General features: G+C 38.7%; 1 protein-coding gene across 3 annotated transcripts in view; it reads left to right on the top strand.

The window, feature by feature from the left end:
* Positions 1-18,561, top strand: part of LRCH1 (leucine rich repeats and calponin homology domain containing 1) — a 237,921-nt gene that overhangs the window by 162,974 nt on the left and 56,386 nt on the right. For all 3 annotated transcript variants that reach the window (XM_070409153.1, XM_070409155.1, XM_070409156.1), the window contains exons 5-8: positions 4,844-4,980; positions 5,728-5,855; positions 7,401-7,464; positions 10,812-10,917. In XM_070409153.1, the coding sequence (XP_070265254.1) occupies positions 4,844-4,980; positions 5,728-5,855; positions 7,401-7,464; positions 10,812-10,917 (435 nt within the window). The remainder of the gene's footprint in view (positions 1-4,843; positions 4,981-5,727; positions 5,856-7,400; positions 7,465-10,811; positions 10,918-18,561) is intronic.

Here is an 18,561-nt window from a genome sequence, read left to right on the forward strand (position 1 = left end):
AGTTGGGGGTGAGCAGGCCAGTGGGGAGGGGAGGTGGGGGTGAGCAGGCCAGCAGGGGGGGGGCAGTTGGGGGCGAGCAGGCCGCAGGCAGTGTGATTAGGGGCAATCAGGCAGGCAGGCAGGTGAGAGGTTAGGAGTCAGCAGTCCCAGATTGCGAGAGGGATGTCCGACTGCCGGTTTAGGCCTGATCCCTGTAAACTGGCAGATGGACATCCTTCGAGAGGGTTGGAGAGGGTGCAGGCCGGGCTGAGGGACACAACCCCCCCCAACTCGTGCACGAATTTCGTGCACTTGGCCACTAGTATAATTTATAAGCATATATAAGCTCTCATGTGAATCACTGAGAAATCATCACAAATCATTTAATTATTCTTTTCAAAAGGAAAAGTTAATTTTTTTACTGTTGCCTTGTAATAGTATAGAAATGTGTGGAAAGTGCATCTACAAAATTAAGATTTTTATTTCTTTCACCACTATTTACTGTCTTACCTTAAAAGCATTCCTTTCCCTGAAAAGATCAGTTACAAATTTCTATACTTTCCATAATTATGTTTACTCAGGTTCAATATTTTAAAATCCACTCAAAGCTAAAACATCAGTGTACTGGAAAAGCATTAAAATTTTTTTTTTTCTCCAAATATCAAGTTTCTTTTTGCTTTACTCTGGAGAACTCTGTTAATAAAAGAGCATTGATAATGCTTTCAGGCAGGGAACTTAAAGACCTTCCATATTTACTTACTTGTTTTTCCTTCTTAAGAATCCCTCCTCATATGCTTTCAGTTTGAGGAGGGGAATGTTTGTGGCCTAATTATCCGTAACAGTTTTATGTCATGGCTGCGAAGAGGAGACTATGTTTTATTCTTCCTAGGGCTAGAACACACAGAAGGATTAAAGTAACCATTCATTGGCCCTCTTTTTCTTTTTCTTTTTTTTTTTTTATCTTTACTTGAGGATATTTTCCCATTGATTTTAGAAAGAATGGAAGAGAGAGGGAAAGACAGAAACATCAATGTGAGAGAAACACATTGATTGGTTGCCTCCTGCATGCACCCTGACCAGGGCCCAGGCCAGGGAGGAGCCTTCAACCGAGGTATGTGCACTTGACCAGAATCAAACTCAGGACCCTTTTGTCCACAGGCTGACACTCTATCCCCTGAGCCAAGCTGGCTAGGGCTTTTGTCCCTCTTTTAAAAAAAAATGTTTGTATTAATTTTAGAGAAAGGGGGATGGAGAGGGATAGAGAGAGAGAAACAGCAATCAGCTGCCTCCTGAACACCCTGACCAGGAATGGAACCCGGTGACCTATTGATTCATAGGTTGATGCTCAACCACTGAGCATCCCGGCTGGGCTCATTGTCCCTCTTTAAAACAGACAGAAAAGTAAGATTCCTTTACGGCCCCCCCGCCACCCCACCCTTACTCTCTTTCTGCTGTTTGTTTTGACCTTTCCTGGGCTGGAGTTGTCATTTCTCCTCCAATTTCTTATTATGAAACTGTCAGGTTCTAGTTTTCCTAAACTAAGATGGTCATTGCTATTCCTGCTTTATTTACTTGTAAGTGGCCTTCCCTTCCCTCCTGCTATGTCTTCCAGGAATTCAGCCCTCGGTTTTGCTTTAAAAAGTCTTCCTTTTAAGTGGCAAATAATTCCTGAAGATCCCAAATCCAATTTAAATTTGCCACTGTTGCCCGGCCCGGTGTGGCTCTGTTGGTTGAGTGTCCTCCTTTGCACCAGGAGGTTGCCAGTTCGATTCCCAGTCAGGGCACATGCCCAGGTTGTGGGCTCGATTCCTGGTAGGGGGCCTATGTTTTTCTCTCTCTCTCCCTCCTCCTTCCTCTCTCTCTCTAAAAAAATCAGTAAACTATTCTTTAAAAAAAAATTGCCACTCTTTTGTTAACCTAAGTTTCATGAGTAAAGTTAATCATCACAGAGGAGGATTAATATTACCAGAGGTTACAGCAAGCAGATACTGTACTCTTTTTATAAATAACCCCCCTGATTCTTAATGTTTTAGAAAAAAAATATGAAGTGAAAAAGGAGCTTACTTTCCCCTTTTTTTTCTTGTGACTTTCTGGATTCCAAACTGTTCCTCCCTCTCTTCTCCACCTCCTTCTGCTCAAAGCCCTTTCCTCAAGGCAATCACCAGCACTGTGTGTGCTGAGGCAAATAATTTATCTTGTTATTGGCCCAGAGAGCTGGGTTTGAGCAGTGAATTCAAGGCAATTTAAAGAGTACACTTCCTGAGTTCTCTAACCCAGCTGCTCATCTTGGACCTGAGTTTGGGACCTGCTGAGTTCCATGTTCTTCTGCCTTATTTTTAGCATTGCAGTCCCATGACTCTTTTCTTTAATACAAGGTAGTCACTAAGGCATGAAAGAAGGAAAGTCCTTTTCAACCCAAAGGGAGTAGTATTCTGGAGAAGAGATACTTACTGGTTGCTAGTGGCTCTTGGTGGAACTTGAAAGTTAGTATAGCTTAGAGAAGTGAAAACCCTGGGGCAATCTAGGTGGGGAGAAGGAATAGTGTTAATTCTTACTCCAGGGCACTGCCTTTGGTTCCTCTTCTATTTATAGTTTCTGCCCTTCCTCCTCTTTGGAATCCTTGAGTATTTGAAAGTACCATGTTTCAACCCTTACCAGGTTCCATAACAAATGTGGCAAGACTGTTTTGAAATGAACCCTCCGGAGCCTCTGACACAGAGATCCTAGTGGTTTGTCCCATGCCACCTACATGTTTGGCCTGGCTCAGCCTCGTTGTTGTATGGAATATATTTGACTTGTTTCTTGCAGCTGCTAGTGTCGGTTGGAATGCTTGAAATTACTGAGTGTTTACTATGCTACTGGGTGGGTATTTTAAGCTAAATATAATGTTCTGTCTTGTTTGTGGAGCTACAGAAGACTTTTAAAAAGTAGAATAAAGCCTGGCCATCGTGGCTCAGTGGTTGAGCATTGACCTATAAACCAGGAGGTTGAGGTTCGATTCCCAGTTGCAGGCTCAGTCCCCAGTTGGGGGTGTGCAGAAGGCAGCCGATCAGTGATTCTCTTTCATCATTGATGTTTCTGTCTCTCTTCTCCCTTCCTTTCTGAAATCAATAGAAATATCTAGCTCTGTATCTATATCTATATCTATATAGGTATTTAAAAAAAGGAAGTAATATTCAAATGAGGTCAAGACTCCATCACAGTCATGACCAGCTCACGAGGAGGGGCCTGGCTCTCACCGAGCCTGAGAGGTCAACACAGAAGGGAGCCTGCTCCGAGCCTCCGAGATGCGAGATGCGGCTGGGGGCAGGCTCCCAGCAGACACACACACACACACACTTACACCGGGCACCTGCTTCAAGCCTCTGCGGCCAGACTGCGGCTTAGGTCCACTCCCCATGGGACCTAAGTTGTCAGTAGGACATCCCTTGAGGGCTCCCAGACTGTGAGAGGGGGCAGGCTGGGCTGAGGGACCCCTCCTCCTCGTGCACAAATTTCGTGCACCAGACCTTTTTTTTTTTTTTTAAGCAGAATAAAGCCCTATCTAATCAGGATTATAGGGTTCATTGCAAATTCTGAATTAGATAGCATTTATTTTTTAAAGTGGAGTTAAAAAAATGAACATATTTCTTGTAACTACTTCTGAGGTCATGCCAGCCTTGATACATTAAATGGATAAGAATATTTTATAATTAGCATATTATTCATATGTTATCAAGAACTGTTGGCAGTGTCCAGAATGGCACCATGTGGGTTCAGACCGGACCTGGGTTCAGCAACCTTGGTACTTGCGTTCTGGCTAAGAAAGAATTCAAAGTCAAGACTCAAACTACAAGAGAATATTTATTTAGAAAATCACAGAGGTAGAAGAAGTAATTTGTAGAAGAAATGGGATAAGGAAACTAGTTATGGAGGTAAAGGAAGGGCCTTGGAGTTTAGAAGTGAGAAAGGTAACATGTCTGTGGGGAGGGGTAAAAGGCGAGGAAGGGGAAAGGTGCAGGCATGCTCCCAGGAGGAAGAGCAACCCTTAGGTTCTCCATGCTAAGGGATTTAAGGATGGAGATTTTTAGGGGATGTCCCAGGGGATGATCTCAATAGGCTATTCAGCAGCTTTCCAGGTGTGTCCTTTCAGGGTTAGGATTTCCACTGATTGATTGGTCAGCACCAAGACTGAGGGTCATTATCCAACTCAGCTGGTCCTGAGGTCTGCCATGGAGTTGCTTGTCTAGTTTTGTTACTTATCTGGGCCTGGAGCTGAAATGCAACTGAAATCTAGATGTTATCTCTAGGGAGGGAAGGTCAGGGGTTCTAAACCACATGACAAGTCCTATGCTAAGGGAGGAAAGGTCACCCTGGGGGCAAGGTCCCACCCTACAATTGTCCATTGCTAGGCATGGGGGTGGTGGCGGGGGAGGCTTTGCACACTGGTGACCTTCTCTACCTGGCCCATCATTCTTGCTCTGCTCATGTCTAACTGCTTACCATAGTACTGCTTGAAAACATTTTGAAGTTAAAACATATTCTGTGTGGTGTGACTTATGTGATTGTTTTTGCTGGGAGGATAAAAGCATTTTAAACAATAAATATTGTAAATATCACGTATTTTCAGCTCTTCTCAGAACTAACAACAATTCAAATGTATTGGACTCCCAATGAAAGGTTTCCCCTCCCCTTTGCTAAAATATTATATCTATGCAAATATTATATATTCCTAATGAACAACTTGCTTTTGATTGTGCTAAATGACATTTCTACTGATAAGCAGAAAATAAATTGCTGAATGTTTGGCCATTTAATCTTGTTGCTTTTCTGAGTTTTTTTTTTTTTCTTTTTCTTCTTTTTTCTCTTTTTTCTGTTCCTTTAGAACTAGTAGAGCTTCCCTTGGTAAAGTTTGACTTTTCCTGCAATAAAGTGCTCGTGATTCCCATTTGTTTTAGAGAGATGAAGCAGCTGCAAGTATTACTACTTGAAAATAACCCTTTGCAGTCTCCTCCAGCACAGGTGAGGGGTCTGGCAAAGATATGTGGGATATGCTATCAATGTGCTCAGGCAACTCTTGCCAGAGCCAGTTTGTTAATATTCTGCTGATTTAATGTTGCATTAGACATGATCATAAGCAGTTACAGTCTCTAAAAATGAAACCTTGGGTGCATCTGACTACAATAAGTTGTCTTCTCTACACCAAGTTCATTTGCCAGCATTGGGCTCACTATTCTAATCGCCGCAATCCAGAATTATGTTTATTTTATTATTTGTACATATATTTGAAACTTTTTCATGGAGTAAAAAATTAATATAGTCCTTATTTTAATGTTAGCTGGAAAATGGAGCTTAAGTATTTTGAAATATAATTATTGGTTATTTAGAGATAAGATTCAAGTTCAAATATTAAGCTATGAGAAAAAAAATGAAATACATATGCTTCCAGAATTGAAATTTTTTCAGGTCAGTTAGCTGACTTCTATATTTTTCATATATTTATTCTTAAACACATTTCTGTTAGGATTTTGCATTTTAGTTTAAAAAAAGGCTATACATTGCTTGAGTATGATTTTCTATTCAAAGTGGAATTTGGAGGAAATTACTGCCTAAATTTTTATATGTTTTGTAGAGGTCAAATTTGGTGTGCATTGTTGAAACGTTTCTTAGAATGAAAAGGCAAAAATTATAATATACAGAGTCAGATATCTAGTGTTTATACTTTGTTTTGCCATTAAAAATAGATAAGTATTATTAATTTCTCCATAGATTTGCACAAAGGGCAAAGTGCACATATTCAAGTATCTGAGCATACAAGCCTGTCAGATTAAAGCATCTGACTCTCTTTATCTGCACACGATGGAGAGGCCACAATTACACCAGCATGTGGAAGACAGGTGAGTGTGACCGCCCTGGATCAAAGCCCCTTCTAGAATTTTTCCAAGGCCAAGGTATTCCAGGTAACTAAATTAAACAAAATTTTTTTGCCTCACTCAACCAATGAAGATTTATAACTTAGAGTTCCAGAAACTTTTGGAATAGAAAAGAGAAAATTGATGTTATTGATAACATTTTGGCATTTCTCGAGTCTTGTATACTCTCTCCTAATCAAAAATCAGTCCTTCTTGAGTGCTGTGTGTATGTGCACACTTGTGTGTGTGTGTGTGTGTGTGTGTGTGTGTATGATACATGATATATGATATATGATCTATATTATAAAAACCCAGTGGCCCTAACACCATAACGACCAAAGACCGGTCACCAGGATGCTGAGCGCACGGGTGGGCGGGAACTTGACTCTGGGTGTCCCACGGTGCTGCGAGGTCTGGGTTCCCGGGCGTGATTTCCCGTGGGTCTGGGTCTCGAGAGATTTCACATGCAGGGTCACTAGTCTATAATATAAACATAGGGTCCTGGCCGGTGTGGCTCAGTTGGTTGAGTAATGTCCTGTGAACTAAAAGATCACCAGTTCGATTCCCCAACAGGACACAAGCCCAAATTGTGGGTTGGACACCTGTGCAGGAGGCAACTGATCAATGCTTCTCTCTTATATGGATGTTATCTCTCTCTCCCTCCCTCTCTCTTTAAAAATCAATCAAAACATATTAAAATAAATAAACATAAGTATCTTTTGCTTATCAATTAAAACAACAATATTAAGTCTTTTTAAAATTATTATTTTTTAATATGCCTCTGGAACATTGTTAAGAAAAACTGCAGGTTTTATTTTTCTTAATTGTCTTTTTAGAATGCAGAATGCATAGTTTGCCATTTCCTGTTTAGAATGGACGTGTTAGAATCCTTTCACATGTCCTTGGCCTTTTGTTGGCATAAATCAGGCCTTGAATTTTTGGAGAATGAAATTCCCACACTGAACACTTATAAAACACAGATTGTTTTTGAGAAGTCTTCACTGAAGGAATCTTTCCTTAACTTTTTATTAAAAAAGAGAACTAGGGACTTAAAATCTCAGACTACCCTAGTGGAACCTTTATATACTGCTTAAAATATGTATTCCTTATTTTTTAAAACATGCCATCAAATTTAGTCACTGGATTAAAGTTTACAGAATTATTCAAGATTACCAACATTTCAAAACATAAGATGTAAAAGCAATTAGGGTTTTTCTTTTTTTATATGCTAGAATCAGTAAAATAAGAAATTGTTAACTGTTTCAAAAAAAAATTACTTGATTAAAGTGTAAATCCATGAAACCCTGAACACAAAGAATTTATTTTGTGCTCCATTTAGACAGTATAAGTATCTGGTTTTCATTAGGCCCTTGTCTTAACATCCTTTAATACGGAACTGATTTGCTGCCTTGTCGTAATAATAACAATTTCTATAGCAAACTCATTATTTGAATATAAATTGACGTATCTTGTGAACTTTGTGATTTTAATTTTTTTATATGAATTCAATATTGATGGCATCTATCTCAGCAAGAAGGATTCTGATTCAGGCGTTGGAAGTGATAATGGAGATAAGCGATTATCGGCCACAGAGGTAAATTTCGTGATCTGTTCCTGATTTTTTTTCTTTCCCTGCTTCTAGATAGATCTGCTACACTTATCGAACTCCTTTCTGGTAAAAAGGCATTAACCCTCTGCATAGGAATATGTGATAATGTTTGTGAAAGCAATTTGAAATCCTCCAAGTATTATATAAATATTAGCTATTTCTAAATCTTTAATATTTTGCAAATGTCTCAGGAGTAGGATTCCTATCTCCTTCCCCTCCCCCCACACACATTTTCTGGAATATTCTTGAATGCTTAATAAATATTATGAAATGACTAAGTGATGTGCAAGTATCCATGAGGCATTTTTGATAAATTATTGTTTTTAAATGACAGAGCAATTTAGGAAAACATTGTTATATGCATGCATAAATGTTCAGGAATCAAAATGTACATTGCATTTTAGCAGTTTACCCCAAGAAAATGCTTTTATGAATAGCCATAGCTTTTATAGCAGTATTTGTTTCTTGGAACTCTTTTTAGACCATTGGGTAAAAAGTTTAATTATTTGTAAGCTAAGGAGGCCTCTAACACTAGAGCTTCCTCAAGTGGTGGTAAAATAGCTTATTTAGCACAATTATTATTTCATTCATAGTCTGTTGGATTTCCCCAAATCTTTCACTAGTATACCATTAAATGGGGCTTCTTGACCTGGGGAGGTAGACGGGCTAGGTGGAGTAAGCATGATGTAGCATCAGATCTTCCCTTGGTGAGGGAACTTACTGAGTTTCTGTGGTTGTAGAGTTTGAGACATTATAATCCCCTTTGAAGATATAATTAACAGGCCAATTACCCCATCTAAGGAATCTATGTTTTAATTATATGTGGTGTGACTCTAGGAAAAATGCCTATTCCTGTTCTTGTCAGACCTTTGAGTGTAATGTATAGCTAAGGTATTTTAATTTATTTTAAAAAATGCTTTATAAAGCAGTGTATTAAAAAAACAAACTAGAATACTTAGAATATTTCAAAAGGAAGAAGAATTAGGAGGCAGAAAAAAGGCCATGTTAATAAAAGAAAAATGACTGTCATGGAGCCACGTGAATCGTTTACTATGGTTCCCTGGGGGAGAAAATACTCAACACATTGCTTTATAAGTTGTATTTAATTCAACCCCCTTAGCTTTATTAAAACTCCTAAGTCTCCTGAAATGCCCCATTGTTTTAGAAATTACTCACCCTAAGCTTATTTCTAATAAATTAAAATAGACTCTGCTTTATCCTTACCTGCCTTCTAAGGATAATTAAGTTCATTAATGAAACATTGCACAAAGAACTTCATTATCCTTCTGTTCTCACTTAGTATAAGTAGGATGGTAATATTCTAAAAGAGGAAGTCAAGAGTTTATTCTCTCCTTTTTAACTAGATGTATATCTTTGGAATTTTGCTGAGTTTTTAGATGGGAGGAGGGTGGAAGGAAGAAGGATTATAAAGAAGATTACATTCAATAGAATAAGAGCACAATTCTCACATGGTAGCCTCATTACCTGAGGATACCTCCAACAAAATTTTGTTTTTTAGAATGATAAAGGTTCTGAATTAACCATTGTAGTCTTCTGCTTTCACTTTGTTTGGCAATATGTTACCATCTATGGTCAGGTGATCTTGTTCCCCATTTATATCTCATTGTGGGGCTCAAGGATCACACCTGGTTCCCTTTATTGCTATTGCCATTATCTTATTGCTTTAGCATTTGTCAGTAAGAAGTTAAAAACACATTTTTCTCAAGATAAACAAGCCAAAAAATTGGGATCTCATTGAACATCTGTTTAATGAAGGAAATGCACATTTATTTTCTGCTGGTTTCTAAACAATTTGTGTACATGTCCAAAAGTAAATGAACATTGTACTCTGAAAGTCATAGCCTCAGAAATTTAGGAGCAAGCCAAAATCAGCTGAAGTGAGGTTCCTGGTCCTTGTGATTTGGAAAACTTCACTAAGTAATAACACTGAGGTAGAGACATCTATACTAATAAAAACCTAGGTGGCCCTCACACCCTCGTGCAACACCCTCATGTCATCACAAGATGGCCACCCCCACGTCATCACAAGATGGCTGCCCCACATCGTTACAAGATGGCCATGCAGAGGAGGGCAGTTGTGGGTGAATGGGCCAGAAGGGGAGGGCAGTTGTGGGTGACTGGGCCTGCAGGGGAGGGCAGTTGGGGGCAACCAGGCTAGCAGGGGAGGGCAGTTGAGGGCCATCGGGTCAGCAGGGGAGGGCAGTTGGGGGCGATCGGGCTGGCAAGGGAGGGCAATTGGGGGCCATCAGGCTGGCGGGGAGGGCAGTTGGAGGTGATTGGGCCATCAGGGGAGCAGTTAGGCGTCAATCAGGCCTGCAGGGGAGCAGTTGGGGGGGATCAGGCTGGTAGGCAGAGGCGGGTAGGGACAATCAGGCAGGCGAGTGGTTAGGAGTCAGCGGTCCCAGATTGTGAGAGGGATCCCATATTGGAGAAGGTTCAGGCTGGGCTGAGGGACTGGGCCTCTAGTAGGAAGATAAATGAGGCTCCAGATTTTATTTGTAATAGAATCAGACATTTTCTGAGTAAACTTCATCAACTGGTATGGGAAACAATACTCCCACAGAAAACTTACTCCAATTACCAAATTGCAGTGTTACTCCAAAAATTGCACAAAACCATTTAGCACTTTTATATATTTAATGTAGCAGCTTCATCCTAAAACAGGGAAATAAACTGAAGCTTAATTTATAAAGCACGTAAAGTGCACTGTAAATAAATGAGATATTGTCACAGAGGTTGACTGTCTGCTTTCTGTGATGAGCCACATGAAATCTTAATGGAGTTTTGGTAAATTAGTGTTGTCAGAGTTCACAGTAATGTCACCGTTAAAATGGTTGATTCGATGTAGGACTCCTGTGGTGACATATTTGCAAGTATTCCTTTGTTCTGTCAGGTGTTGCACAGTCCTTCTTAGTACCCTGACTATGGCTCTTAGGTTAGCAAATATCACCAGGCACTTGGTCACATTTCAGCTCAAAACATGTACAGAGAAGTATATGAGTGTTCGCTCAATAAATTTGACACAGTGAACCATATTACCAGCTCCCAGTTCAAGAAACGGGACTTTACCAGGACCCCAGAAAGCCCCACTCATGTGCCCACCCACTCACCCAAGAGCAGCCACTATCCTGACCTCAATACCATGGATTAGTTTTGCCTGTTTTTAAACTTATGTAAATGAATTGTCCTTTGTATCTGGTGTCTTTTACTCAATATTAAAAACACTCTTGTTTTTTTTAACCATATAGCATTCTCTTAATCTACATGATAACACTTCTCCTTGAATGAAGCAGTACCTTGTTTCTTTCTAGCCTTCTGATGAAGACACTGTTAGCCTTAATGTTCCAATGTCAAATATCATGGAAGAAGAACAGATCATCAAGGAGGACTCATGCCATCACCTTAGTCCCATAAAAGGTCTGAGAATGAAAGACGGGGAGAAAGTGCTTGTTTAAGTTTAAAATGCCGTGTTTACAATATGCACACATATGGCAATAATAATAGTTAACTTTTATTGCACATTTCCTATGCACCAGGCACTGTGCTAATCTGTGAAGATGATCTCATTGAAACTTCAAAACTCTAAAGTGGATACCCCTAATTATCTCAATTTTATAGAGGAAACTGAGGCTCAGAGAGTTTAAGTAATGTGCCAGTGGTCATGCAGCTAGTAAATAGTGAAGCTGTTCTCATTCTGAAGATTTATATGGATTCTTTAAATTCATTATTTGAAAGAAAATAAATGTAGATATATTACTTAGGATAACTCTATTGTAATACATAAAATCCCCAAATCTCATTGGTTTAACACAATCCAAATTAAGTTCAAATAGGAGTTGTGATTGACAGGCAACTGCCCTCCAAGTGGTGATTCAAGGACCCAAGCTTCTTTCATGCTGAGATTTCACTCTTTTTAACATAAGACTTCCAAAGTTTCTGAATCCTTCTGTTTCAAAACAGAAGGGGGAGCACATGGAGATTTGCTCATAGGAAGTTTTTATGGACTGGGCCTAGGGGGAGCATCCAGCACTTATACCCTACTCTTGGTTGTGTGGCCACAGCTAACTACACGTGAGGGTTGGAGATGTAGTTGAGTTGTATCCCCCAGCTTGACTTTGGTCAAGTTAATGGACCTTAATTCTCTCACCTGTAAGTGATTAGATGATTAGATTAGGTAATCTTTAACTGCTTCTATAGCTTTAAAATTCTACGGTTCTTTGATAATATCAAATGATGTCCTGCATACTTTCAAAATACTAGTAATATATTTCATATCTTACTGGTGTGTTTCACAGAGTGAACCATATTACCAGCTCCCAGTTCAAGAAACAGGACTTTACCAGGACCCCAGAAAGCCCCACTCATGAAGCCCTCGTTTGATTAAATTATGGCAGTATTTAGGCTGCTCCTGTTTATTCAGTGATTTTTAAAGAAAATACTAACATTTAGTGTTTACTAATTTGTGACAGAGACTATTTCATGATGTATGACTAGTATAGAATTAAATTAATATGCAGATTATTTACCTAATAGTTTGAATATGCTTTCTTTAGTGACGAGTGAGCCATTTAAAGTTACTCAACCTTTAATGTTTGCTTTCACTTTTTACATTTAGGTTTTTAAGTGAGGACTTAAGTTTAGCATTTATTGATCTGAGATAATGATTGGAACCATATATTGTCCAAAACTATAACTGTAAACTTTATGCAAAAATATAACTGCCACTTCATTGATTTAGATAAGTTTTATTACATTATGCAGGATAGCAGATAGTGTTTCAGGCAAATTCAAAAATATATATATAATTTGTTGGCAGTGAGTTTTTCCCATCTGTTGTAGAAGTGAGTATTCTGCTGGCCAGGAGTCCTTCATGGTGGTCCTACCTGGTCCTTTTTAGTCTTCAGATCAGAGAGAAAACATTGGTGCTCCTTTTGCCTCCCCTTCACCCTCTGGATTGCAGAGTGGAACACAGCCTAATTGGATGTGCTCTGAGAGTGCTTTCCTCCCTATGTGGCCCTTGCCATAGTCACATATTTTGTTGTTAGGATGTTAGGTTCTTGTTTTAGTTTATTCCCACACTCTTCCTTGAGATTGTTTGCTACTTAAGGGCCATGAGTCAGGTTTGACTAGCTTTTTAATTCCTACAATGTTTAGCATACCTGACATTTAGTAGTTGCTCAGTAAGTATTTGATGAATTTTGAATTTGAAATATTTACTCATCACACATGACTTAGAACACAAAAGCTCTCTTATACTTTCTTTTCTTTGTTCCTTAAAAACATAAGACATGCCTGGCTGGCGTGGCTCGGTGGTTGAGTGTCAACCTATGAACTAGGCAGTCAGGGTTCGATTCCCAGTCAGCACATGCCCAGGGTTGGGGCCTCGATCCCCAATGAGGGGCATGCAAGAGGCAGCCAATCAATAATTCTCTTTCATCATTGATGTTTCTGTCTCTCTCTCTCCCTTTCCCTTCCTCTCTGAAATCAATAAAAATCTATTTTAAAAAATAGAAAAAAAGAAAAACGTAAGAAGTGAGCAGAGCAGATTTTTGTAGATGACCTGCTGCTCTCCCACACTGCCAGCATTATTAGAATAAATGCTCATATATGATTTTTTTAAAAAGCCTAAGATGGAATTTGATTTTTTTAAAAATAAATCTTTATGTTGAAAATATTACAAATGCCCCCCCCCCCCCCATTTACTCCCTTCAACCCAGCGCTGTCCAAGGCCTTCACCACCCTATTGTCTATGTCCATGGGTTATGCATATATGCATACAAGGTCTTTGGTTGATTACCCCCCACGCAACTACATCCCCTGCCTTCCTGCCTAGAATCCACACTCTTCCATGCTTCCATGTCTCTGGATCCACTCCATTCATCAGTTTATTTTGTATAATGTATCGCTCACATGAGTTAGATCATGTAATACTTGTCTTTCTCTGACTGACTTATTTTGCTTAGCATGATACTCTCCAGGTCCCTTCATGCTGTCTCAAAGGGTAAGAGATTCTTCTTTTTACTGCTGCATAGAATTCCATGATATAAATGTACCACAGCTTTTTTATCCACTCATCTACTGATGGGCACTTGGGCTGTTTCCAGATCTTAGCTGTTACAAATTTTGCTGCTATGAACATAGGAGTGCATGCATTCTTTCTAATTGATGTTTCAGGTTTCTTAGGATATATTCTTAGAAGTGGGATCACTGGGTCAAATGGCAATTCCATATTTAATTTTTTGAGGAAGCTACATACTGTTTTCCATAATGGCTGCACTAGTCTGCATTCCTACCAGCAATGTACTAGGGTTCCCTTTTCTCCACATCCTCACCAGCACTTGTCATTTGTTGATTTGTCGATGGTAGCCATTCTGACAGGTGTAAAGTGATACCTCGTTATTGTTTTAATTTGCATCTCTTTGATGATCAATGACTTTGAGCATGTTTTGATGTCTCTTGGCCATCTGTATGTCCACTTTGGAGAAGTGTCTATTCAGGTCTTTGGCCATTTTTTAATTGAATTGTTTGTCTTCCTTTTGCTAAGTTGTATGACTTCCTTATATATTTTGGATATTAACCCTTTATCAGATGTATCATTGCCAAATAGGTTCTCCCATATAGTGTGCTCCCTTTTCGTTTTGTTGATAATTTATTTTGCTGTGCTGAAGCTTTTTATTTTGAAGTAGTCCCATTTGTTTATTTTCTCCTTAGTTTCCTTTGCCCCAGGACATGAATTCATAAACATATTGCGATGAGAGATGTCTGAGATTTTGCTGCCTATGGTTTCTTCTAGCATTTTTATGGTTTCACCATTTACATTTAAGTCTTTTATTAATTTTGAGTATATTCTTATGTATGGTGTAAGTTGGTGGTCTAGTTTCACTTTTTTACAATTTTCCCAACACCATTTATTGAAAAGACTGTCTTGATTCCATTGTATGCTCTTGCCTCCTTTGTCAAATATTAATTGACCATAATGGCTTGGATCCATTTCTGGGGTCACTGTTCTGTTCCATTGATCTATATGCCTGTTCTTGTGCTAGTACTGGGCTGTTTTGATTATGGTGGCTCTGTAATATAAATTGAAATCTGGTATTGTGATCCCTCCAACTTTGTTTTTCTTTCTCAAGATTGCTGCGGCTTTTGGGGGTCTTTTATGGTTCCACATTAATTTTTGGAATATTTGTTCTAAATCTATGAAATATGCTGTTGGTATTTTAATAGTGATTGTATTGAATCTGTAGATTGCCTTGGGTAGTATGGATATTGTAATGATGTTGATTCTACCATTCCCTGAACATGGTATATTCTTCCACTTATTTATATCTTCTATCTTTTTTTTCAATGTCCTGTAGTTTTCCAAGTACAAGTCTTTTACCTCCTTGCTTAAATTTATTCCAAAGTATCTTAATATTTTTGTTGCAATGGTAAATGGGATTGTTTGTTTAGTTTCTCTTTCTGAGAATTCATCATTGGTGTATAAAAAAAATCATTGATTTTTGGGTGTTGATTTTGTATCCTGCTACATTGACAAATTCACTTACTAAATCTAGTAGTTTTTTAGTGGAGTTTTTAGAGTTTTCTATATACAATATCATGTCATTGGCAAATAATGAGAGTTTTACTTCTTTTCCAATTTGGATGCCTTTTATTTCTTCTTCTTATCTGATTGCTGTGGCTAGCAGTTCCAGTACTATGTTGAATAAGAGTGGTGAAAGCAGACATCCCTGTTGTGTTCCAATTTCTAGAGGAAATGGTTTTAGTTTTTGCCCATTGAGTAGGTTCTCTGTTGGTTTGTCATATATGGCTTTTATCATGTTGAGATATGCTCCCTCTAATCCCACTTTGCTGAGAGTTTTTAATAAAAAAAAAGGGTGTTGGATTTTGTTGAATGCTTTTTCTGCATCTATTGATGTGATCATGTGATTTTTATCTTTCAGTTTGTTTATGTGATGTGTCACATTTATTGATTTGCAAATATACCAGCTTTGCATTCCTTGAATAAATCCCACTTGGTCATTATGTATGATCTCTTTAACATATTGCTGGATCCGATTTGCTAATATTTTGTTGAGAATATTAGCATCTATGTTCATCAGGGATATTGGCTTATAATTCTCTTTCTTTTTAGTGTTTTTATGTGGTTTTGGAATTAGAATAATGCTGGCCTCATAAAAAGAGCTTGGAAATGTTCCCTCCTCTTGGATTTTTTGGAATAATTTGAGGAGTATAGGTGTTAGTCCTTCTTTGAAAGTTTGGTAAAACTCCCCTGTAAAACCATGCAGACCTGGGCTTTTGTTTGCTGGGAGTTTTTTTTTTTTTTATTACTGCTTCTATTTCATCAGTTGCTATTGGCCGATTTAGGTTTTCGGATTCTTCCTGATTCAGTTTTGGGAGATTGTATTTTTCTAGGAATTTGTCTATTTCATCCACATTGTCCAACTTATTGGCATATAGTTGTTCATAGTATTTTCTTACAATCTTTTGTATTTCTGTGGTGTCAGTGGTTACTTCTTCATTTGTGTTTCTGATTTCATTTATTTGGGACTTCTGTCTTTGTTTCTTGATGAGTCTGGCTAATGGTTTGTTAATCTTGTTTATCCTTTCAAAGAACCAGCTCTTGGTTTCATTGATTTTTCATATATTTTTTAAGTCTGTATGTCATTTATTTCTGCTCTAATCTTTATTATTTCCTTGCTTCTACTTACTCTGTGGGCTTTTTTCGTTGCTCTCTTTCTAGTTCTTTAAGTTGTAGGGTTAAATAGTTTATTGCTGATTTTTTTTTTTTTTTTTTTTTTTTTGAGGTATGCCTATAGTGCTACGAACTTCACTCTCAGGACTGCTTTTGCTGTGTCCCAGAGGTTTTGGCTTGTTGTGTGTTCATTTTTATTTGTTTTTTAATTTCTTTCTTGACATGCTATTTAGCCTCCATGTGTTGTAATGTTTTGGGATGTTTTTATTGTAGTTGATTTCTAATTTCATCCCACTGTGATCTGAGAAGATGCTTGATTTGATTTCAATTTTCTTGAACTTGTATATACTTTTTTGTGTGTCCTAACATGTGGTCTGTCTTTGTGAATGACCCATGTACATTTGAGAGGAATGTATATTCTGCAGCTTTGGGGTGAAATGTTAAATTCATCTGTTCCATTATGTCCTTTAGAGTCACTGTTTCCTTGTTAATTTTTTGTCTAGAAGTTCTATCCATTGAAGTCAGTGGGGTATTAAAGTCCCCTACTATGATTATATTGTTGTCTATCTCTCCCTTAAAGTCCTCTAGAAGTTTTTTATGTATATTTAGATGTTCGTATATTGGGTGCATCTATGTTTACTAGGGTTATATCCTCTTATTGGATTGATCCCTTTAGTATTATGTAGTGATTTTTGTTGTCTCTTTGGTGACCTTTATTTTGAAGTCTATTTTGTCAGATATGAATATTGCTACCCAGGTTTTTTTCTTTTCCATTTTCATGGAAATGTTGTTCCCCATCCTTTCACTCTCTTCCTATGTGAGTCTGTTCTTCTGCGGTGGGTCTCTTGTAGACAGCATATAATTGTGTCATGCTTTCATATCCTTTCATCTATACTATGTCTTTTGATTGGAGATTTTATCCATTTACATTTAAGGTTATTATTGATAGGTACTTATTTATTGCTATTTTAATTCTGTATGCCTAGGTTTTTCTCTCTCTTCTTCTCATTACAGCAGTTTCTTTAGCATTTCTTGTAATGCTGGCTTGGTGGTGATAAACTCCTTTAGCCTTTTTTTTTTTCGGGAAGCTCTTTATTTCACTGTCTATTTTGAATGATAGCCTTGCTGGATATAGTAATCTTGGTTTCAGATCCTTGCTTTCCATTACCTTGCGTACTTCATGCCATTCCTTATGCGAATATTGTTGAAGTTTCATGTTGTCCCACAGATTCCTTAAGCTGCCTTCTGTTTTTAAATTTTTTTCTTTTTGGTTCTCTGGTTGAGTGATTTTTTTCTACCCTGTCTTCTAATTCACTGATGCGATCCTCAGCTTCCCCTATTCTGCTGTGTATTCCTTCCAATGTGTTCTTTATTTGTGCTATGTCATCCTTTATTTCTGTTTTCATAGTTACTATATCTTTTCTCATGCTGTTGAGCATCTTTACCATCATTATTCTGTACCCTTTTTCAGATAAGTTTCTTATCTCCATTTCATTTATCTCTTCTTCTGGAGAATTCTCTTGTTCTTTCATTTGGGAGTTGTTTCTTTGTCTCCTCATTTTGGGTGCCTGTTTGGTTTTGTGACTATATATTAGGTAGATCTTCTATGCCTCTCTCATTCTTTAGTGCAGGACAGTGTCAAACACTGTTTTTGTGTAATGAGATCAGGCAAAGACTCAAAGCCCCCAGAGTTCGCCTCTGCTTGCAGTCTGATTTGATTTAGTCTTGAATAGCCCTCAGGCAATCATCCACAGTTGTGGCAAGTTTTTCCCAACTGGATGGTGCAATTGCTTCTACCTGGAGGCTAATAGTTATTCTCAATCTCTTAATGGGCCTCAGAAACTCCACACCTTGGGGAAAGGATTTTTTTCCAATAGGGTGAGTCAACTGTCAACACCCACCCCCCCCCCACCCCCCCCCACCCCCACACACACACCCCAGGCAAAACCGCCTAGATAGCAATTGTCTGAGTGAGAAAGATGACCTCCACAGTGTGAGGGAATGACTCAGCACAGGAAACCAGGGTGTCTGTCTTCTGAGCTCTTACCTCAGAGCCCCCAAACCTGGCTTCTGCTCACATAGCTCTAGTCCACTCCACCCTCCCTCTGCTGGAGCACAAGGTGAATGGCTACATAGGGAATTTTGTGTGTTGGTCCTTTAAGAGGGTGCCTGCATTTCCAGCCATTTCTCCCTGGCAGACAGCAACCCTGCTGCTTTTCACAATCAGATGTTATGTGGGCCACTTTCTCAGTTCTGGTGCAGCCCAGATTGGAGATTAGACCCCAGAGTTCTCAATGGGAACCTCCCACAGCTGAGATATCTCTCTGGAATTTCAGCTGCTGCCTGTGGGAGTCCGGCCAGCCTTCTTG

Source organism: Myotis yumanensis, unplaced genomic scaffold (assembly GCF_028538775.1).
Source record: "Myotis yumanensis isolate MYYU_CA2020_CCGP unplaced genomic scaffold, mMyoYum1.0.hap1 SCAF_3, whole genome shotgun sequence".
In the NCBI taxonomy this organism is placed as follows: domain Eukaryota; kingdom Metazoa; phylum Chordata; class Mammalia; order Chiroptera; family Vespertilionidae; genus Myotis; species Myotis yumanensis.